Source organism: Salvelinus namaycush, chromosome 16 (genome assembly GCF_016432855.1).
Source record: "Salvelinus namaycush isolate Seneca chromosome 16, SaNama_1.0, whole genome shotgun sequence".
NCBI lineage: Eukaryota > Metazoa > Chordata > Actinopteri > Salmoniformes > Salmonidae > Salvelinus > Salvelinus namaycush.
In genome coordinates, this window is record NC_052322.1 from 10941686 (window position 1) to 10965307 (window position 23622).

The following is a 23622-nucleotide window of genomic DNA, read 5'->3' on the forward strand; positions in this document are numbered from 1 at the left end:
TACAATCGATGATTGCACAAGTAATACAAGTTTAAGTTATGTTTATTTACGATGTTAATCTCATGCTGCAGAGCAACCAGATGTGCAGAGAGAGCGAGGTTCAGAGCCCAGTACAGGGAAAATAGAAAGGGACAGCGAAAATCCATTTGATTATTTAGCCCATCCTCAGTCCAAGGATTTTTACTTATTTTTTCAGTACCACCCAAAACAAACCCCTCAGAGTCATTCCCAATGTATTCCACTCCAAAGATGGCACAAACAGAAAATGGCTGACATACAATGAAGTAACTCACTCCTTGTTCTGCTCAGTATGTCTTGCATTCGCAAAACCTTCAGCCAGTGATAGTGCATTTGTCAAAGGAGGCATGCAGGTCTGGAAACATGCCCATCAGAAAGTACAGGAACATGAGAGAAGCAAGACCCATAGAGAAAATGCAGAAGCCTTTTTCCTCAAAGCAGACATCTGTACCCTTCTGAGTGATAAGTTCAACGTCAGTTCAACGAGACCAGGTCAGAAAGAGGAGGCAGGTCATGGAACGTGTGATTGATGTAGTTAAAGTTATTGGTAAATGTGGGCTTAGCTACAGAGGACACAGACACGAATCTGCATATAACTTGGAAAACATGGCCGACAATCATGGCTAGTTTTTTGAGCTTACATTGTCACTAGTGGTAATTACTTACTGGTTACTCTGAAGCAGCTATTCTATAACTCTTCCTTAACAGGCTGACAAGGGTGAAGGAACATTTGCTGTGAGTTAAAGCTTTTGTACAGAGGCTTGTTTTTTGGACTTTCATATTATACGTGCAGCCATGTAGCCAATGTTCAATTTCATTGACTCAGTGTATAGATGTGTTTATTGTGTGCTGTTGGCTTTATGGGCACCAGTGAGGGAACATTGTAATCTACAGTTTTTTGTAGAGGAGTGCTTTTTCGACTTTTGTATTATACTTACTTACATTGTAGCTTATGTTCAAGTTCCGTGAATGTGTGTGTGTGAAGTTTTTTGATACTTTTGATATACTTGACGCTTGAATATAAAGATAATCATTTGAACATTTGAGCTAACTCTGTATATCTCAGTCTCTTTTTAAAAAGTGTAGGCTAATTGTTTTGTGTGTCTAGCCTTGTACATGCACCCATAGCCATAGCATACCTTGAAAACACAGTGTTCAGATAGGCTACATTTTGGTCAGTCCCAAATATTTGTATTTTGTAATGTGGATAACTTTCTTCCCAGATGAACATAGTGTCCAAATGTATGACTAGTTTGGTACCCGTTACATAAACAAATAGGGTTAGCCTACAAACTTAGCAGACTGGTGGTTTGCGTGAACAGGGTGGCCTGGTATGGAGTCAAATTCAGGGTCTAAATGATTGTTTCAGTCCGCCCCTGCTCACAGGTCTGACTGTCAAAAAAAACTCCTTTGTAGTACATTATTGACGTCCATGTGAAGAATTGACTAGGCTATTGTTCTTCCTGTGAATTGTAAACCATTTTTGGATGATGCTAATAGCAGTTGCAATCAATGAGGAAGCCTGTTATAAGGGATTGTGTGTGATTTGCTTTTCCAAGGTATAAACTTGTTTATTCACTCAGGGAACTGACAGCAAGTGTGGTGTCGGAGTGACTGAATACTAATTGCTGTACAACCTGAGTGACTGCATAGATTATCAGAGACCAACGTTTTTATTTTGCTCAGTCACAAAGGTATTTTGCGTCTTAGTGATTAACTCTGCACTGCACTAGGAGTTGTTTATTGAGCTCACAGGTATGACTCTATTTGTTTCATAACCTCACATCCATCCACATACGATGTATGCCTTCATACTTTGCTATTGTCTCAGTCAGGGCCATAGCCATGAGGGTGTCCCTATGCTTCAATAAAAAGAGCACTAGCTACAAGGTGCACACCCAGTCTCTCAGTACACACTACACAGGCAGGCACAATGATGGTAAATAACCAGATAGTCCTGAGGAAGATAGGAAGGAGAACACGAGAGATTGCATTTATCAGGAAACTCACACTGGGTGTCATTTTTAATGCATAGCTGTGGTGCTCGCTCGCCTGGTCCCTAGCCGGAAAGATGCATAGACGCTGACAAATGGGCCACCATCTTCCTCCCCCACCACTGCCACTGCCACCACCACCACCTCTCACTCTCTTATCTTGAATGTTTCAGTGCTTCGCTCGCCTACAGAGAGGCAGAGGAGGAATAGCATATTGCCCGTTGTGCCACTGTCCTTGCGACTTGCTCTCTCGCTAACTTCAATGTAGCAAGTGGCGTGTAATCATGAATGCCAGGCTTCCCCAAATATTTGACCAATAAATACTGTTGGGTTCTAATTTTTCAGAGTAAATAACTCACGGACACTAGAGAAGCTGAACCAAGTTGAATTCTTCCCAAAGGGTCGACAACTGTATTCAGACAAAGACATGTTCCCAACATCACAAGTATATATATACTCCACTTTAGACACCCCTCCTTCTCTCCAATCCTTACATCTTATGGTTCGACAGGAAGAGGGTAACAGGATAATAAACCATTATTTCTCCCTTCAGGGGATCTGACCTGACCTCCTGACCTCAACCCCTCCTTCGCCTAATCCACAGATGGCCACCCGTATTACCTATCGCACTCCATGACTCCACCCAGCACATTCCACAGCCACTCTGTCTTTCTACAGAGAACCATTAACTTCTGACATAAAAACCAGTCACTTCCACTTCTTATATACTATGCTTATGCTAATAACAATGTTCAAAGTTTACCCTGAATCCAGCAATACATTTTGTATTCGCAGACAGACTCATCAAAGATGGCTTTGGTACTTGCCGGAGGTCTCTTTCAAAGGGATGCGTGTATGAATGTAGTTATATCACCCTCTTCTGACTAAGTTGTGTTAACTTACATCTTTGATGTTACAGTTTGTTCTCATTAAGCCAAAATCACATTGAGAGATGCCCGTCAACGGCGTGAAATTTGCATTGCGTGCGAGAGTAGACAGAATCAATTCACATACGCTGCGTTGTCTTGAAAATCCATAACAAACAGTTGTATTTGTTCGGTATATAGCCCCTGGGAGTTACTTTTGTGAGTTCCTTTTGACTCACCTTAGATGGCCTAAGGGAGCCACCGTACCTATGCTAAACTGTTGTTGCTTGGCTAGCTCACAATGATGTTGTAGATAATAAACCAGAGTTGTTAATCGACAACCCAGTCTTGTTCTTCTACAAACGGGACCTCGAGTTTTCTAGCTGTAGCCTGCCTATGCTATGTGCCTTTTAATTGAAATCAACACAGGTAGGCTGCAATTGTTTTCAAATATGTAGCCTATTTGACTGATAAACCTTAGACTAAAGATGTAATTTAAAATGTAAGCTACTTGGCATAGGGAAGATTATAACAATTCCTCTAATTACTTTTCTACAAACGACCCACGCAATTTGTTCGCTTATTTTACCAGCATTGCTCCGCGTAGACGTTAGAAAAATCAACTTCCTTTCTAATTTGACGCTCGCGGCCAGGCCTGTCTTTTTTTCTCTTGTTCACTCATATACATTCTACTTCCAGCGTGAGCACACTCGTTCGATCGCTTAAAAAAAACGTTTTCGTTTGAATTGGATTATAGACTACAGAGTGCTATTCAATTAAAACCTGAAATCCAGAGTTTTGTGGTGGTAGACATAACAACATCTAATCAAAGCGTATCTGGTTCACCAGGTAATTACAGATACATTAGCAGGCCGTTGTGAAACAAAAAAACCTTGAACCCACTAATCTTACCGTGCACAGTTCAGGATAGTTGCTTTCCCTTCCCCCGTGAACGTGCGGTTATCAGTTTTGATTGGATATTGCCCAAGTTCCTGACCACCGGGCTGTACTGTCTCCGACCTCCTATGCAAATGAGCGTTGCCTCAGCCAGCCCCGTAATTGATTAGCACAGCTTGTTTGGTGTGTGGACTCGTGGTGTGTTTGGACAAGATGATAAAACCCAATTTTCTGTGCTACCTTATTTATGACTCATCTATTGTGCTGCAGTAGCACAATCAATAGAGGCTTACTAAGCAAATACGTAATTGAATTGAGGGCAGGACTATAATAGAATTCTTAAACATTCGTAAGAGTGAATTGGTGTTTCTGAAATGGCCTGTGGACTCGGTATTACTGCTTGGGTTGCTCCGTAAAAAAATGTGGTTCTATTATAGGCTCCATTAACTACACCTCAGCATAATGAAACACACTCACCACTCCGATGGTTTTGTTCGACCCCTCTCTTAATAACCCTTTTATATTTCATTTGAGTTATTTAAAAGACGCTCTTCTATCCAGAGCCACTTACATTTCAGTCAGTGAACACAAATAGAAAGTACAGAACGTTCTAAACTACAGCCTAATGCAGGTCCCCCAAAATCATTTCAATTATCTGAAAGCTTTTCTATGGCTTCTGTGAAGAGACAGACTCTTTCAAAGTGATGAGTGAAAAGCTCCATGCTGAGAGAGGTGGTAAATCCAATGCTGCCTTATGTTTGCAAATGCTTGGTCATGTTCATTTGGCCATGCAACATTTTGCAACGGAAAACGAAAGTGAAGGTATTCCCTCCCTGTTTTCATTCCGTTTTCCTCCATTTTGTGCCTAATGAACATGACTCGGTTGAAACAGGAAACACATGAGAGTGGTCTCAGTGGCGTGGTGCTGATTGGAGAATGTTGGCATAGCTGCGGGCGGCGTGCCCGCTAGGCACAAATTAACAGAGTTAAGATGGACCCTCCACGGGAATGTACAGTTTAGTATAGTACTGTATAACACTAGTATTACTATAGTGTTTTTGTTTGATTATTATCTTTGACATAGTAGTGGGGGGTTGTTTCTTGAGGAAACCTACTGGACAAATACTAAAATATCACATTTTCCATAACCTGTAGGTAGGTAGGACTGGAGTCTGAACAGATAGTTCAGAGCTTCTGCTCTTTCGATAACCTGTAGCGAACACAATATATGGTCTGTACTTGGCATGTAGGTTTCTCACTCATTGGTGGCACAAATTAGGATATGGGGATGAGTTGGGTATATGCAAATGAAATACTGTAGTATAGTATTTTACATTATACTGTAGTAGATTTTCATGTGGGAAAGAGAGGATGATCAAACCAACAACTACAACCCAACTGTTCTGATTTCATTGGCCACTGTGAAGGTTAATAAGGACATTTAGTTATGGATGAGGGTGTCATCCCTGTATAAAGTTTGAGTCTGGTATGGACATATTATGTGTAGTTTGTGGAACTCATAGAGCAACCCTTTATAAACTGTAGATGGAACAGCATCGCGAAAGAGAATAATGATTATTACATCCAGACATTTGTGTTTGCTCATCATGTAAGGCATAAGGTTATGACCTTGGAGATAGGCAACTGATATTCAGCTGCTGGGCTATTGTTAGCTCTCTGCAATGAACCACAAAATCATTTTTTAGTGGATCCACAACTTCAACCTTGGCACTTCAATGAAAACGATTGTTCTGCTCTTTATCAAGGTCAAGTACTATCGCTCGTTGGCTAATTTGTCAGTTCCTCTCTAAATATTCTGGCAGGTGCAACTGTGTTTCTCTTCTTACTTTCCCCATTCATTACTGCGTCGTTTCTGTCTTAGGCTGGGATATAAGAATTGTCTGTTTGATGTTTGGCAGTTGGCAGCTGAGGCAGATGAAATGGGGATAAGCTGTTTTTTCCAGCTTCTCCTGTGCCTGATGAAGTATGGCATTTCGAAGAATAACTCAACTCATATTTATATAAATTAGTCTGCTAAAAAACCTCTTAGGGATCGGATCCCGCTAGCAGGATCAAAATCGACAACATCCGGTGAAGTTGGAGTGCGCCAAAATCAAATTACAAAATCGTAATATTAAACCTTCATGAACATGCAGGTGTCATACATCAAAATAAAGCTTAACTTCTTGTTAATCCAACTGCGTTGTCAGATTTCAAAAAGGCTTTACGGCGAAAGCATACCATGCGGTTATCTGAGGACAGCGCCCCACATCAAAATACTTTTTCAACCAGCACCGGCTTCACAAAAATCACAAATAGCGATAAAATAAATCCCTTACCTTTGAAGATCTTCCTCTGTTTGCAATCCCAAGGGTCCCAGCTACACAATGAATCTTTGTTTTGTTCGAAAACGTGCTTCTTTATATCCAAAAAACTATGTTTAGTTGGCGCCATTGATTTCAACAGGCATACAAAGGAATCCAAAAAGCTACCAGTAAACTTCATCCAAACAAGTCAAACAATGTTTCTAATTAATCCTCAGGTACCCTAATATGTAAATAAACGATAATATTTCAGACGGAAAGAATGGTGTTCAATAGAAAAGGAAAAGAACGAAGAGCGCGCCCTCATTCACGTGCACCAAAAGCCTACCTTTCCCGATGAGAACACCTTGGATAAACTACAACTACTTGTTCATTTTTCAAGAAACAAGCATGAAACCCTGTATAACTTCTTTGGGATAGGTTTCACATCCGGTGAAATGGCAAAGCGACAAATTCGAATTAAATTACTATAAATATTAAACTTTCATGAAATCAGTTACATCACAAATAGTCCTTTTGTTCGAAAAATGTATTCTTTATATCCATAAAAACTCAGTTTAGCTGGCGCTCTTCAGTCAATAATCCACTCGGTTTCCGTCGGTCAAAATGCATACAAAATTAATCCCAAACATTATTTTAACAGTTTTGGAAACTTTACAGTGTTTTCTATCCAAATCTACCAATTATATGCATATCCTAGCTTCTGGGCCTGAGTAGCAGGCAGTTTACTTTGGGCACGCTTTTCATTCGTACGTCAAAATATCGCCCCCTATCCCAAAGAAGATTGGCTTCCAATAGATGTCAACAGTCTTAGGAACTGCAATCTGTGAGCTATTTTTTTGTATATCCCATAGGCTTGCTTTGAAAAGGCCTGTGACCTCCACACAAAAACATTTCCGGATGGATTTTCCTCGGGTTTTTGCCTGCCATATCAGTTCTGTTATACCCACAGACATTATTTTAACAGTTTTAGAAACTACAGAGTGGTTTCTATCCAATGCTACCAATTATATGCATATCCTAGCTTCTGGGCCTGAGTAACAGGCAGGTTACTTTGGGCACGTCAGTTATCCGGAAATTCAAGATACTGCCCCCTAGCCTTATTTTTAATCCAACTAGGACTTTTTTTCTCTGTATGAAAATCATTTGATGTTTTAGCTGCATTTAGTCAGAGTTTTACCTAAATTTCTGAAGAACTGTCTTGTTCTCAATTAATTTGGCTGTAGAAGCATCTATCTAAAAAAATACAGTACACATCAATACACAAGTGTATATTGATTTCTGTGATGATTTCAGTGGTGGCCTTTCTTGCTATGACCCTCATTGACATGAGATTACACTGTGTTGCTCAACTACTAACAGAGGGCAGAAGTTTGCAGTAATATTTACAACAAATATAAACTCTCTCAGTCCCTCCCCCACTCCCCCTCTGTGTTACCATTAGGGTTGCACATTTTGGGGAATATTCAGAGGTGGAAACTTTCCGTGGGAATTAACGGAAATATTCGCAAATTAATATAATACCATTTAAATGTAGATGTTTTTTGCATTGGATATATTTACCATATCATATGGAGACAGAAACATAAACATTTTACCCTATCACAAGTAAACATATTTGCAAATGTTTAAATACTTCCAATAAAAAAACAATTTAGTTACAAATTGAATAATCTGTCTGTAAACAATTGTTGGAATAATGACTTGTCATGCACAAAGTAGGTGTCCTAACCGACTTGCCAAAATTATAGTTTGTTAACAAGAAATGTGTGTAGTGGTTGAAAAATTAGTTTTAATGACTCCAACCTAAGTGTATGTAAACTTCCGACTTCAACTGTAGTTCATTGGGCAGGCAGCGTGCTTTGGTTTGAGGGTTAACTATCCCGTTGTGCAACTTGACCGTAAGAGATATTTGGAAGTCACGCGTGAAAAGGTTAAGCATGTTAACATTCACAAGGCCGCGGAGCCAGACGGATTACCAGGACGCATACTCAGACCATGCGTTGACCAACTGGCAAGTGTCTTAAAACTTCTTACGGCTGAAATCCTGTTAACGGGATCGATTTGACAACAGCCAGTGAAAGTGCAGGGCGCCAAATTCAAACAACAGAAATCTCATAATTAAAATTCCTCAAACATACAAGTATTATACACCATTTTAAAGATAAACTTGTTGTTAATCCCACCACAGTGTCCGATTTCAAAAAGACTTTACAACAAAAGCATACCATGCGATTATGTTAGGTCAGCGCCAAGTCACAGAAAAACAGGCATTTTTCCAGCCAAAGAGAGGAGTCACAAAAATCAGAAATAAAATTAATCACTAACCTTTGATGATCTTCATCAGATGACACTCATAGGACTTCATGTTACACAATACATGTATGTTTTGTTCGATAAAGTTCATATTTATATCCAAAAATCTCAGTTTACATTGGCGTGTAATGTTTTGCTTCCAATTAATTAAATTAAAGATATATTTCTCCTTAACCTGTCTGGCACCGGCGTTCCGCTAGCGGAACTCCTCCCACATTCCACTGAAAAGGCAGAGCGCGAAATTCAAAAAATATTTTTTAGAAATATTTAACTTTCACACATTAACAAGTCCAATACAGCAAATGAAAGATACACATCTTGTGAATCCAGTCAACATGTGTCACGGTTCTCCTCCTCCTCTTCATCCGAAGAGGAGGAGCAGGGATTAAACCAAAATGCAGCGTCTTGAGTTGACATGATTTATTTAAAGAAAAGACGAAAACACGAACTTCACTATAAACTAACAAAACAACAAACGGAGTAGACAGACCTGGACGACGAACTTACATTAAACACGAAGAACGCATGAACAGGAAAACTGACTACATAAAAGAACGAACGTACAAACAAACCTAGACAGTCCCGTATGGTGCAACACACACTGACACAGGAAACAACCACCCACAAACAAACAGTGTGAAAACACCTACCTTAATATGACTCTCAATCAGAGGAAATGAAAAACACCTGCCTCTAATTGAGAGCCATATTAGGTCACCCTTTAAACCAACATAGAAACAGAAAACATAGACTGCCCACCCAAACTCACGTCCTGACCAACTAACACATACAAAACTAACAGAAAACAGGTCAGGAACGTGACATAACCCCCCCCTTAAGGTGCGAACTCTGGGCGCACCAGCACAAAGTCTAGGGGAGGGTCAGGGTGGGCATCTGACCACGGTGGTGGCTCAGGCTCTGGGCGAGGTCCCCACCCCACCATAGTCAATCCCAGCTTACGTCTCTCCCTCAGAATGACCACCCTCTTACTCCACCCACCTAATATACCGGGTAACATCAAAATAAGGGACAGCTCCGGGACAAGGTAGCTCAGGACAGATAGGTAGTTCAGGATAGAGAGGTAGCTCAGGATAGAGAGGTAGCTCAGGATAGAGGGGCAACTCTGGACTGAAGGGCAGCTCCGGACAGAGAGACAGCTCTGGACTGAGGGGCAGTTCTGGATACATGGCAGCTCCGGACTGAGGGACAGCTCATGGTTGGCTGACGGCTCTGGACGCTCATGGCTGGCTGACGGCTCTGGCAGATCCTGTCTGGTTGGCGGCTCTGGCAGATCCTGTCTGGTTGGCGGCTCTGGCAGATCCTGTCTGGTTGGCGGCTCTGGCAGATCCTGACTGACGAATGGCTCTAGCGGCTCCTGACTGACTAACGGCTCTGATGGCTCGGGACAGACGGGCGGCTCTAATGGCTCGGGACAGACGGATGGCTCAGACGGCGCTGGGGAGACGGATGGCTCAGACGGCGCTGGGGAGACGGATGGCTCAGACGGCGCTGAGGAGACGGATGGCTCAGACTGATCCTGTCTGGCGGAAGGCTTTGGCTGCTCCTGTCTGGCGGAAGGCTCTAGCGGCTCCTGTCTGGCGGAAGGCTCTAGCGGCTCCAGTCTGGCGGAAGGCTCTGTAGGCTCATGGCAGACGGGCGGCTTTGCAGGCTCATGGCAGACGGGCGGCTTTGAAGGCTCATGGCAGACGGGCAGTTCATGCGGCGCTTGGCAGACGGACAGTTCAGGCGCCGTTGGGCAGACGGCAGACTCTGGCCGGCTGAGACGCACTGTAGGCCTGGTGCGTGGTACCGGAACTGGAGGCACCGGACTGGAGACACGCACTTCAAGCCTAGTGCGGGGAGCAGGGACAGGGCACACTGACCTCTCGAAGCGCACTATAGGCCTGGTGCGTGGTGCCGACACTGGTGGCACCGGGCTGAGTGCACGCACATCAGGACGAGTACGGGGAGAAGGAACAGTGCGTACAGGGCTCTGGAGACGCACAGGAGGCTTAGTGCGTGGTGCCGGAACTGGAGGCACTGGGCTGGAGACACGCACCATAGGGAGAGTGCGTGGAGGAGGAACAGGGCTCTGGAGACGCACTGGAAACCTGGTGCGTAGTGTAGGCACTGGTGGTACTGGGCTGGGGCGGGGAGGTAGCGCCGGAAATACCGGACCGTGCAAGCGTACTGGCTCCCTTGAGCATTGAGCCTGCCCAACCTTACCTGGTTGAATACTCCCCGTCGCCCGACCAGTGCGGGGAGGTGGAATAACCCGCACCGGGCTATGTAGGCGAACCGGGGACACCATGCGTAAGGCTGGTGCCATGTATGCCGGCCCGAGGAGACGCACTGGAGACCAGACGCGTTGAGCCGGCCTCATGGCACCTGGCTCAATGCCCAATCTAGCCCTACCAGTGCGGGGAGGTGGAATAACCCGCACCGGGCTATGCACACGTACAGGAGACACCGTGCGCTCTACTGCGTAACACGGCGTCTGCCCGTACTCCCGCTCTCCACGGTTAGCCTGGGAAGTGGGCGCAGGTCTCCTACCTGCCCTTGGCCCACTACCTCTTAGCCCCCCCCCAAGAAATTTTTGGGGTTTCTTCACGGGCTTCCGTGCTAGCCGCATACCTTCATAAATCCGGTTTTGAGCTTCATTCTCCGGTTTCCAGCCACGTCTCTTTGCTGCCTCCTCATACCACCGCTCCTGGGCTCGCGCTGCCTCCATCTCCTCACGAGCGCGGCGATATTCCCCAATGTGCGCCCAGTTTCCTTTTCCCTCTAATACTTCCTCCCAAGTCCATGAGTCCTGATCTCTTGGCCGCTGCTCGAACTTGCGCTGCTTGGTTCTGGATAGGTGGGTGGTTCTGTCACGGTTCTCCTCCTCCTCTTCATCCGAAGAGGAGGAGCAGGGATTAAACCAAAATGCAGCGTCTTGAGTTGACATGATTTATTTAAAGAAAAGACGAAAACACGAACTTCACTATAAACTAACAAAACAACAAACGGAGTAGACAGACCTGGACGACGAACTTACATTAAACACGAAGAACGCATGAACAGGAAAACTGACTACATAAAAGAACGAACGTACAAACAAACCTAGACAGTCCCGTATGGTGCAACACACACTGACACAGGAAACAACCACCCACAAACAAACAGTGTGAAAACACCTACCTTAATATGACTCTCAATCAGAGGAAATGAAAAACACCTGCCTCTAATTGAGAGCCATATTAGGTCACCCTTTAAACCAACATAGAAACAGAAAACATAGACTGCCCACCCAAACTCACGTCCTGACCAACTAACACATACAAAACTAACAGAAAACAGGTCAGGAACGTGACAACATGTCCGATTTTTAAAATGTTTTACAGCGAAAACACCACATATATTTATGTTAGCTCACCACCAAATACAAAAAAGGACAGACATTTTTCACAGCACAGGTAGCATGCACAAAGCCAACCTAACTAACCAAGAACCAACCAAACTAACCAAGAAACAACTTCATCAGATGACAGTCTTATAACATGTTATACAATAAATCTATGTTTTGTTCGAAAAATGTGCATATTTGAGGTATAAATCAGTTTTACATTGCAGCTACCATCACAGCTACCGTCAGAAATAGAACCGAAGCAGCCAGAGTAATTAGACACCAACGTCAAATACCTAAATACTCATCATAAAACATTTCTGAAAAATCGATGGTGTACAGCAAATTAAAGACAAACATCTTGTGAATCCAGCCAATATTTCCGATTTTTTAAGTGTTTTACAGCGAAAACACAATATAGCATTATATTAGCTTACTACAATAGCCTACCACACTACCGGATTCATTCATCAAGGCACGTTAGCGATAGCAATAGGCACGTTAGCGATAGGGAATAAACCAGCAAAAGATATTAATTTTCACTAACCTTCATAAACCTTCATCAGATGACAGTCCTATAACATCAGGTTATACATACACTTATGTTTTGTTCGAAAATGTGCATATTTAGAGCTGAAATCAGTGGTTATACATTGTGCTAACGTAGCATCTTTTTCCCAGAATGTGCGGATATTTTTATGACACTCCAACTATTCTGACCAAATAACTATTCATAAACGTTACTAGAAAATACATGTTGTATAGGAAATGATAGATACACTAGTTCTTAATGCGATCGCCGTGTTAGAATTCTAAAAATAACTTCATTACGACATCCAGCTTAGGTATAGCGAGAGAGTACCCAAAATCTGGGCGCAAACGACTAGTACAACATGTTCGACAGATATATGAAATAGCATCATAAAATGGGTCCTACTTTTGATGATCTTTCATCAGAATGTTGTACAAGGGGTCCTTTGTCGGGAACAATCGTTGTTTGGATTTAGAATGTCCTCTTCTCCAGTCAATTAGCACGGAAAGCTAGCAAAGTAGCGCGAAGCTCTCCTTCCTGAACAAAGGCACACAACGCAACACGCCTAACGTCCCGAATAAATTTCAATAATCTAATAAAACTATATTGAAAAAACATACTTTACGATGATATTGTCACGTATCAAATAAAATCAAAGCCGGAGATATTAGTCGTCCATAACGACAGCTTATCAGAAGGCAAAACCAGGTCCCTTCACACGCTCTCCAGAAAACAGGAAACTGGTGACACGTCATGCCGAGAGCTTTTATTCGACCCCAGATCAAGTTATACACTCCATTTCTTCTCTCACTGCCTGTCGACATCTAGTGGAAGACGTATGAAGTGCATCTATACTAATAAATATCAAGGACATTAATAGGCAGGCCCTAGAACAGAGCATCGATTTCAGATTTTCCACTTCCTGTCAGGAAGTTTGCTGCAAAAGGAGTTCTGTTTTACTCACAGATAAAATTCAAACGGTTTTAGAAACTAGAGAGTGTTTTCTATCCAATAGTAATAATAATATGCATATTGTACGAGCAAGAATTGAGTACGAGGCCGTTTAAATTGGCCACGATTTTCCCCCAAAGTGAAAACAGCGCCCTCTGTCCTCAACAGGTTAATGCAACCGCTGTGTCAAATTTCAAAAAAGCTTTACGGAAAAAGCACACCATGCAATAATCTGAGTACAGTGCTCAGGTACCAAAACAAGCCATACAGATACCCGTCATGTTGTGGAGTCAACAGAAGTCAGAAATAGCATTACAAATATTCACTTACCTTTGATGATCTTCATCGGAATGCACTCCCAGGAATCCCAGTTCCACAAAAAAAAATTGTTTTGTTCGATAAAGTCCATCATTTATTTTCCAAATACCTCCTTTTTGTTTGTGCGTTTAGTTCACAAATCCAAATTCAAGTCCAGACGAAAAGTCAAAAAAGTTATATTACAGTTCGTAGAAACATGTCAAATGATGTATAGAATCAATCTTTAGGATGTTTTTAACATAATTCTTCAATAATATTCCAACCGGACAATTCCTTTGTCTTTCGAAATGAAAGGAACAGAGCTCACTCTTAGTCAAACAGCTCTTATTCTCTCCCCCTTCACAGTAGAAGCCTGAAACAAGGTTCTAAAGACTGTTGACATCTAGTGGAAGCCGTAAGAAGTGCAATCGGACCAAATTTTACACTGAATATTGGATAGGTAAAGACTTGAAAACCTACAAACCTCAGTTTTCTCACCTCCTGGTTGGATTTTTTCTCAGGTTTTTGCCTGCCATATGAGTTTTGTTATACTCACAGACATCATTCAAACTGTTTTAGAAACTTCAGAGTGTTTTCTATCCGAATCTACTAATAATATGCATATCTTAGCTTCTGGGCTTGAGTAGCAGGCAGTTTACTTGGGCACCTTATTCATCCAAGCTACTCAATACTGCCCCCCAGCAATAAGAAGTTAACTTACATATTCAACCTCTCCCTGACCCAGTCTGTAATAGCTACATGTTTCAAGCAGACCACCATAGTCCCTGTGCCCAAGAACGCCAAGGTAACTGGTCTAAATGACTATTGCCAAATAGCACTCACATCTGTAGCCATGAAATGCTTCGAAAGGCTGCTCATGGCTCACATCAACACCATCATCCCAGACACCCTGGACCCACTTAATTTTCATACCACCCCAACAAATCCACATGACACAATCTCTATTGCACTCCACTCTGCACTCTCCCACCTGGAAGACCTATGTGGGAATGTTGCGCATTGACTCGAGCTCAGTGTTCAACCCCATAGTGCCCTCCAAGCTCAACACTAAGCTCAGCGCCTTGGGACTAAACACCTCCCTCTGCAACTGCATCCTGGACTTTCTGACGGGTGTCCTCAGGTGGTGAGTGTAGGCAACAACACATCTGCCATGCTGATCCTCAACACGGGGGCCCCTCAGGGGTGTGTGCTTACTCCCCTGTTGTGCTCCCTGTTCACCCACGACTGCGTGGCTGCGCACGACTCAAACACCATCATTACATTTTCTGACTACACGACTGTGGTAGGCCTGATCACCGACGATGATGAGACAGATCAGTGGCCTGGCAGTGTGGTGTCGGGACAACAAATTCTCCCTCAATGCCAGCAAGACAAAGGAGCTGATCGTGGACTTCAGGAAACCTCACCATGGAGATAATCTTGACTGGCTGCATTGCTGCTTGGTATGGCAGCTGCTTGGCATCTGACCGCAAGGAGCTACAGAGGGTAGTGCGTACGGCCCAGTACATTAGTGGGACCAAGCTCCCCGCTATCCAGGACTTCAGTGTCAGAGGAAGGCCCTCAAATTTGTCAACGACTCCAGCCACCCAAATCATAGACTGTTCTCTCTGCTACCGCACAGCAAGCGGTACTGATGCACCAAATCTGGAACCAACAGGACTCTGAACAGCTTCTACCCCCAAGCCATAAGACTGCTAAATAGTTATAGATATCCAGACTATCTGTATTTACTCTTTTGACTCATCACATACACTGCTGCTACTGTTTATCGCCTAGTCACTTTACCCCCACCTATATGTACATATCTACCTCAATTACCTTGTACCATTACACATCATCCGTGTGTATATTAGGGTTAGGGACGATACCAGTATCGTGATACTCGTTAGTATTCAGGCAAAGAAACAAAACACAAAGCGAATTTAACTTCTTTAGGAAAACAGACCTAATGTTGGAAACCTATCATTATATTGACATCTAGAGGCACATTAATTTATTTTCCAAGCTATAGCACACAATATTGTACATACAGCAGGGTTTTAAAGGACCAAAGAGATTGGTCTGCTTCGTGTTTTCATTTTTGCCATGGAAAAAATATTGTGATACTGTTATCATCACAGTCCTAGTGTATTAAGCAAAGTTATCCTTACTCATTGAGTATTTATTAATTGTGTTCTTATTTTTCTATTATTTTTCAATGTTTTATTTCTGCATTGTTTGCAGGGGCTCGTAATTTCACTCTTAGTCTATACCTGTTCTTTACAAAGCATTTGATTACAACAGCAGGTGGTCTGAGATACCAGTAATTCCAACAACTAACATAGATATTTAACAACCCAGTATATCTCTGTCCCTCCCTCCTTTCCTCCCTCTTGTCCTCTGTTACAGCACAGTTTACAGTACAGTTTAGGGCCCTAAACGATCTCCCTCTCTCTCTCTTTCTTTCTCTCTCTTCTTCCCTGCCTACTTAACAGCACAGTATAGAGTACCACCATTTCATAACAAATTGATTCCTAACCTCTCTCTTTTTCCTTCTCTACCTCCAAAGTATTGCTTCGGGGGGAGGTGGCCCAGCTCCAGGAGGAGGTGCACCTGCTCAGACAGATGAAGGATATGTTGAGTAAGGACCTGGAGGAAGGCCAAGGAAGCTGCTCTGCTGACGTGCTCTCAGCCACCGAACTCCGCGTGCAGCTGGCCCAGAAGGAGCAGGAACTGGACCATGCTAAGGAGGTACTGCAGGGTGAGTAAGCGGGCGGGGGCTAAACAGTGGAAAGTGGAATAAACAGACGAGAGATTCAATAAAAATGTTGAAGTGCCAATGGCACTCCAGGACCAGGGATGCCTAGCCCTGCTGTAAACAAGAGTGCAAAGGCTCAAACACACATCCCAAAATAGAGTGCAGATAGTAACTCCAGGGGTATTGAGGTCACAAAGCCCCATTTAACTTTAAACAGCTCTATGGATCACAATCAAAGAAAAATAATGATCTCGTTCGATATCAAAATAAACACATCATGGGATTTTGTCTACGACTGTTTGTCGTCAGCAGCCTATGCTGTTACACAGAAAGTAATACAAAATCATGTAATATAATGGCATACAATTCAGTAATACAATATTACCCTTGTGACCTTAATGTTACTAGCATCCGGACTTGAATGTTTTATGATGGTCTGCAATGAAGGCCAAAGCCAAAAGACCCCTGCAGGCACTAACAGCAATCACAGGTAATGAAAGCTTAATTAAGAGTGGCTTCAGTCAGCTTACAGAGCCTCGAAGTTTAGCAGGACAGCTCTGCTCTATGATCAAGCTCAGCTGCGTGGGAGGACAAAGATAATTGCTTGTTGTCATCTCTTAATTAATATCAGTTTGTTTTCATTGCTCTGGAATAGCTTCAAGCACTGATAGTCATTGAGGTGAAGTGATGTGCGAGTACTTTGTTGGCTACTGTAGATTAAAACTATAGCCTTTTTGGTGCAGGTACTCATCAAAGTATAAGGCCAGAGTCTGACATATTTTGGGGGGTTGATACTAAAGAGTGAAAAACAAGCTAGTACATTAGTTGCCATGACACCCGTAGATAGAGCTTATACAGTTTTTTTGCACTACAATAACCCGGTTTCCATTCATGCGGATTAATTTTTATTTAACTAGGCAAGTCAGTTAAGAACAAATTCTTATTTAGAATGACGCCCTACCCTGGCCAAACCCGGATGACACTGGGCCAATTGTGCGCCACCCTATGGGACTCCCAATCACGGCCGGATGTGATACAGCCTGGTTTCGGACTGTTGTGATGCTTCTTGCACTGAGACGCAGTGCCTTAGACCACTGCGCCACTCGGGAGTATAAAAAAGTCACGATAAGCCTTATGGAAACATGTACAATGTCAACAAAGGTGGAATATTTTTGGGGGTCTTTGAAATAAATTATGGACGCAGTCATGGACGATCATGGACGCAGTAAACTTTGAGTCACGCTATGATGTTGTACCCTACTAGCACCACAACATGGAACATGGAAAAGCAGAACATGGAAAAGCAGAGTTTATAAGCAGATGTAATAACTTATATAATAACTTCATAACGAGATGAGCTTCATGCAAATTTCCATTAAATATCGAGGATAGGCTATCATTTGAATGATCCTGGTGACATGATGATCGATGCTTGACTGTCCATTTTTTTATTATCTTGCTTTTATTCGTCTCTCATTATATATCGTACCCTGTCCACTTCATCAGCTAACTGTTTTTTATAGAGCATGCACTAAAACCAAATTGGGTAAGTATGCTATTTATCTCAACAGTTTTTGTGACAAAACAGTCCGCAGAGTTGAAAATTAGATGGATACACAATAACCTTTCAAACCAACACATTTGTCCACCAACTTTAGCATTCCACCAAGTTTTTGCAAACATTTCTTTATACCTAAATTTAAGGTTTGTCGACAACAAAGCCTGTACTTTTATTTCCTGCAACTGACTTGATTGCTGTAATGTATTTAAAAGACCCTCAAATCCCACAGTGTAAACATCACCTTACATCTTACCGTCTTTGTGCGCATTAAATCATGAACATTTCATTGTTGTCAGACATCAAACTTGTCCTGGTCATTATGAAAAACTATAAACACAAAAATGGCAGTCTGCATGACATTGCAGCAGCCTTGTCCAAACAGCAATGTTACCTACTCTATTTTAATACTAAAAAAACTATCTGTTTAAAGACATTTAAGACATGTCAATATAGAGCGCCAGGCAACTAAAGCAACTTTCTCTAGACAATGTTGTGGTTTGTTGCAGGGGTTGGAACTAGTTCAGGTAACACAACCGAAAACTGTAAAAGAGCTGAATCAGAAACAGGAACAGAACGAAAGTGATCTATACTGTTCCGGAGCAGAACCATTATTTTTTATGTTCCGGGCATTTTTTGTCAGTCCCACAAAAAAATCTACGAAGTGCTAATGCAAAGCCCTCACTCTGTCACTCAGAAACTTACTCATGCCAGCTGGAAATCTTTGCCAGTGTATTTGAGCATGTGTAGGCTACCTCCCCCTCCGAAGCATACATTATTATAGCCTACTGACAATGTTACAAACATGATTCAGAAATTAGTGAAAGAGATTTTTTAATTAGAAAATAGTTAAACTTTTTCAATGCTAGTTAAGCATTACAAAAAGGTAAGACATGTTTTTAATTCTGGTGCCATTCTGCACACAAAAGCTTTTTAGCTAACTAGCTAGCTAACGTTAGCGCTGGTCCAACGTTAAGCAAACTCTCGGACGCTCAAAGACATTCAAAGTTCCTCCATAGAAGCAGCTCCTTTGTAGGTATAATTCTGTGGGCCTAATTCAGATAATGCGTCATAAAAAGATGCCTAGTACTTCAAGCCAAGCCTCCACCCTCTCTCGCTCTCTTCCCACCCACAAAATTTTGGTCGCATCTCGCACCCTACACTTGTCTTTCCATCACACATTAACAACTATAGCTTGCCCGCTCCATAGTAAGCTGCTCTATCTGCACTGATTGGTGAAGTAATTTAATGTCGAACTTAATGTAAAATAATAAATATTTCAGAGGTTAAAAAAAGGAATAATATAAACCGTAACTTTTTGGGGTTTGAACCGGTACAGAACTTTATTTTGGTGGTCAGAACAATGAAACCCAAAGAAAATAATAGGTCTGTTCAGAACGAAACAATTGGAAATAATTTTGGTTCCAACCCCTGGTTTGTTGCTAACGTTAGCTTGATATCTCTCTAGCAGGCTAGCCCGCTCATGTAATTACCAGAACAATGTTTTGAGTTTAACAGTAGCCAACTTTTTATTCACCATAACAGGAAAAATATTTACAACCCCCCTGGCATTTTTCCTATTTTGTTGCCTTACAACCTGGAATTAAAATAAACAAATTTGGAGGTTTGTGTCATTTAATTTACATAACATGCCTACCACTTTGAAGATGCAAAATATTTTTTATTGTGAAACAAACAAGAAATAAGACCAAAAAAAAACTGAAAACTTGAGCGTGCATAACTATTCACCCCCCAAAGTCAATACTTTGTAGAGCCACCTTTTGCAGCAATTACAGCCGTAAGTCTCTTGGGGTTTGTCTCTATAAGCTTGGCACATCTAGCCCCTTGGATTTTTGCCCATTCTTCAAGGCAAATCTGCTCCAGCTCCTTCAAGTTGGATGGGTTCCGCTGTTGTACAGCAATCTTTAAGTCATACCACAGATTCTCAATTGGATTGAGGCCATTCCAAGACATTGACTTGGCCATTCCAAATGTTTCCCCTTAACATACATATTGAATAACGTTCCAACCGGAGAATTAGATTGACTTCAGAAGAGCGGTGGAACGGAGGTCCTCCTCATGTGAATGCGCATGTGAAAGCATGGTCAGCTCGTGGCAGACCTGACTAATTCCTGTCTCCTTCAGCCCCCCTTCACATTAGAGTCATCAACAGTCAATAGAACTTTGTCTGATATCTAGTGGAAGCCGTAGGAAGTGAAAACTCATCAATATCTCGCTGTAATTTCAATGAGAGCTTGGTTGAAAATCTGCCACCTCAGAAAAAATTCAAACAGGAAGTGGAACTTCTCAGGTTTTTGCCTGCCATATGAGTTCTGTTATACTCACAGACATAGAGTGTTTTCTATCCAAATCTACTAATAATATGCATATATTAGCAACTGGGACTGAGTAGCAGGCAGTTTACTCTGGGCACGCTTTTCATCCAAACGTGAAAATGCTGCCCCCAGCCATAACAAGTTTAAGGGACATCATTAATCAGTTCGACCTAATGGATGTTAGGAGAACTAAACATCCCAACACAAGACAGTATACATGGGTGAAGGTTTTTGGGGCTAGGGTGAGTGCAGCCCGACTTGATAATTTTTACATGTTCAGGAATTTGAGCAATAGGCTGTTGGGTGCCACCATTCTCCCGGTGGGGTTTTCGGATCACCACATAACCATGGCTCGGCTGTCTTATTCACCAGGGCCCCGGCATGTATCCTATTGGAAGTTTAATGTAAAGTTCTTACAAGATGCCACTTTTTGCTCAGGTTTCCAGACCTTTTAGGAAAGGTGGGGGCAGCGGGGGGGAGGGGGGGGCAGCGAAGAGAAGAGTATGAGTCTGAGTCAATGGTGGGATGTGGAGAAAGTCCAAAGTTGGCTTTTCTGTCAACAGTATACAGCTCTCTCATCCTCAGAGGCTAGGAGAGTATTGGGAGGACTACAGCGTTGTATTACTGAGATGGAGGTAGAGATGGTGGGGCAAGGCAATGTAGCACTTGTAAGAGCTAGGTTCTCCATGCTCAAGGAGATGGATGCTCCCAGCTCCTTCTTCTTTGGTTTGGAAAGACAGAGCAGTGAAGCCAAGGGTATGCATTGTCTATGGCTGTCTGATGAGTGGGTGACCTCTGTGGTGGGAGAGATGCGGGAGCGAACTGTGGAGTTGTATAGTGCAGAAATGTGTGATCCTATGTGTGCTCAGGTCTTGTTAGCAGGACTCCCTAGGGGATGAAATGGACATTCCTCTGTTGTCCCATGAACTGGCAGAGGCCGTAACCCAGATGTCCCCCGGGGGTGGATGGACTCCCAGTGGAGTTTTATAAGAAATTCTGGGGAATAGTTGGACTGGACTTCTTTTGCGTGAATGCGTCGGGGAAGGAGAGTTGCCGATGAGCTGCCGTCGGGTGGCTATGACTCTCCTGCCCAAAAAAGGGGACTTCTGTGAACTTAAGAACTGGAGGCCTGTAGCATTGCTCTGTGCGGACTTCAAGAAATTTGCCACGGTCCTCTTTTACAGACTGAAGTCCCATCTGGACTCGATAGTACATAAGGACCAAACATATTGTGTACCGGGACGCTCAATCACGGACAAATTGTTCTTAAATCAGGGACATGTTGGACTTGTCGAGCGGTTCTAATGTGAACTTTGGAATGATCTCTTTAGATCAAGAGTAGGCTTTTGATAGAGTGGACCATGAGTATCTGTTTAATGTGATGTTTGGGTTTGTGAAGAGTTTTTTGACCTGTGTGAAGCTGTTGTGTCATGTATGATCAAGGTGGGAGGGGGGCTCAGTAGGCCAGTCTGGGTGAGACGGGGAATTAGACAAGGATGCCCCCTATCTGGGCAGTTATATACACTAGCCATTGAGACTTTTTTGAGACTGCTACGCAGGAGACTGCAGGGAGTGTGCTGGACAGGCATGGATATCGTGACAGGCATAGCAGTGTCAGCATATGCAGATGACATTTCTGTGATGGTCAGGATATGCAGGCACTAGAGACCAGTCTGAAGGTGTACGAGGGAGCTTCATCAGCTAAGGTAAACTGGGGCAAGAGCAAAGCTCTGTTAAGTGGGGCATGGGGGGATAGGGCCCCTCTTCTTCCAGGGGGTTTGCAGTGGGGTTGTGAAGGCCTCAAAGTGTTGGGGGTGTACCTGGGCGCGGAGAGGTGGTTCAGGAAGAACTGGGATGGGCTGTCACAGGCAGTGGTGTCAAGACTGGCCAGGTGGAGGTGTCTCCTGTCCCAAGTGTCATATAGAGGGAGGGTGCTGATAATAAACAACCTGGTGGCATCTTCCCTGTGGCATAAACTGGCTTTCCTCAACCCCCCTGCCGGTCTGCTCTCAGACTTGCAACGCAAGCTGGTGGACTTTTTCTGGTCGGGCCATCACTGGCTGAGGGCGGCAGTGTTGTACATTACCATCCATGAAGGAGGACAGTGCCTGGTGGAACTGGAGAGCAGGATGGCTGCTTTCCGGCTAAAGGCAGTGCAGAGACTGCTGTACCATACTGATGTTGGCTGGAGGGAACCGGCATGCACGCTGCTGAGGAGAGCTGGCGGATTACGGTTGGACCGACAGATGTTCCTCATAAAGCTGTCTCTCCGATTTTTAATCTGCAGTGCTGAGGGCCTGGCAGCTGCTAAGGCCCACACGAGAAGGGGGTGTGGAGCCTGGGCTGTGGGTGTGGGAGGAGCCTATTTTCCACAACCCAGCCATCCCTTTGAGATTGCAGGGTGGCCGACTGAACCAGAGGCAACTGATGGCAGAGAGTTTACAAAGGCTGCGACTGCTGGGAGAGGAAGGGTGGAAAACCCACGGAAGTCCTGGCACAACAAACAGGAATAACGTCTCTTAGACTGCTGGAGAGATTCCTGAAGGAGGTCCAGGAGGCACTGTCTGAGCTGGTAAGGGGGGTGTTTGAGCGGCTAAAGGGGGAGGGGCCACCAATGTTTCCGCCACTGCAGGTGATGGCAGAGACTGGAGACTGGCAAGGGGGTCTGGAGGACTTGTTTGATTTTAACACTCCGAGCATGGGGGAGTTTGAAGGGGTGGGAGGTAAATCCCTCTACAACCTCTGCATTAAGGTTAGGAGTCTAACAGGAGTGAAGGCACATCAGTGGCAGGGGGTATGTGGGGTGGAGAGTATGGTGGGTTTTAGATGGAGGGGGCTCTACAAACCCCCAGTACCAAAGAGGTCAGGGGACCTCCAGTGGAGGGTTCTTCATGGAGCCCTGGCCACTAACAGCTGGTTGGCACGGGTTGAACCGGGCAGGTGTGTCCTTTCTGTGTTATGAAAGAAACTGTGATTAATGTGTTTTCTGTGTGCGCCAGGTTAAAATGACATTAATGTCTCTGTTGGAATGTCTGTGTGAGAGGTTGGGGGTGGTTTTTACTGTTGGGATGTTTATAATGGGGTACAGGTATTCGAATAATGAGAAGGAATTTGTTGAAATTTCTGTTTGCTCAGGTGAAGTTGACTATTTGGCTAACAAGGAGGAACAGGGTCAAAGGTGGAGGATAACAGACCCTTTACTATTATTTAATGGGGTGGTCTCTGCGCGTCTTAGGGTTGAATTTGAGTTCTATAGAATGATAAAAAGTGTGGAGATGTTTCAGGAGATATGGTGTGTTGGGGGAGCTGTCTGTATAGCTGGGGAAGATTTTTTAGATATACGGTTGGAGAAGTGGTGAGTTTTTTTTGGTTATTGTGATGTTGTTT

At 43.4% G+C, this 23622-nt stretch overlaps 1 protein-coding gene across 2 annotated transcripts in view; it reads left to right on the plus strand.

The window, feature by feature from the left end:
• LOC120060968 (kazrin-like) overlaps window positions 1-23622 on the plus strand; it is a 244800-nt gene that overhangs the window by 188462 nt on the left and 32716 nt on the right. Inside the window, exons 1-2 of one of the 2 annotated variants that reach the window (XM_039010423.1) lie at window positions 3214-3307; window positions 16153-16344. In XM_039010423.1, coding sequence (XP_038866351.1) covers window positions 3280-3307; window positions 16153-16344 — 220 coding nt within the window. In that variant the 5' untranslated portion in view covers window positions 3214-3279. Of the gene's footprint in view, window positions 1-3213; window positions 3308-16152; window positions 16345-23622 lie in introns of those variants that run through there. The other variant, XM_039010422.1, reaches the window with a different exon arrangement.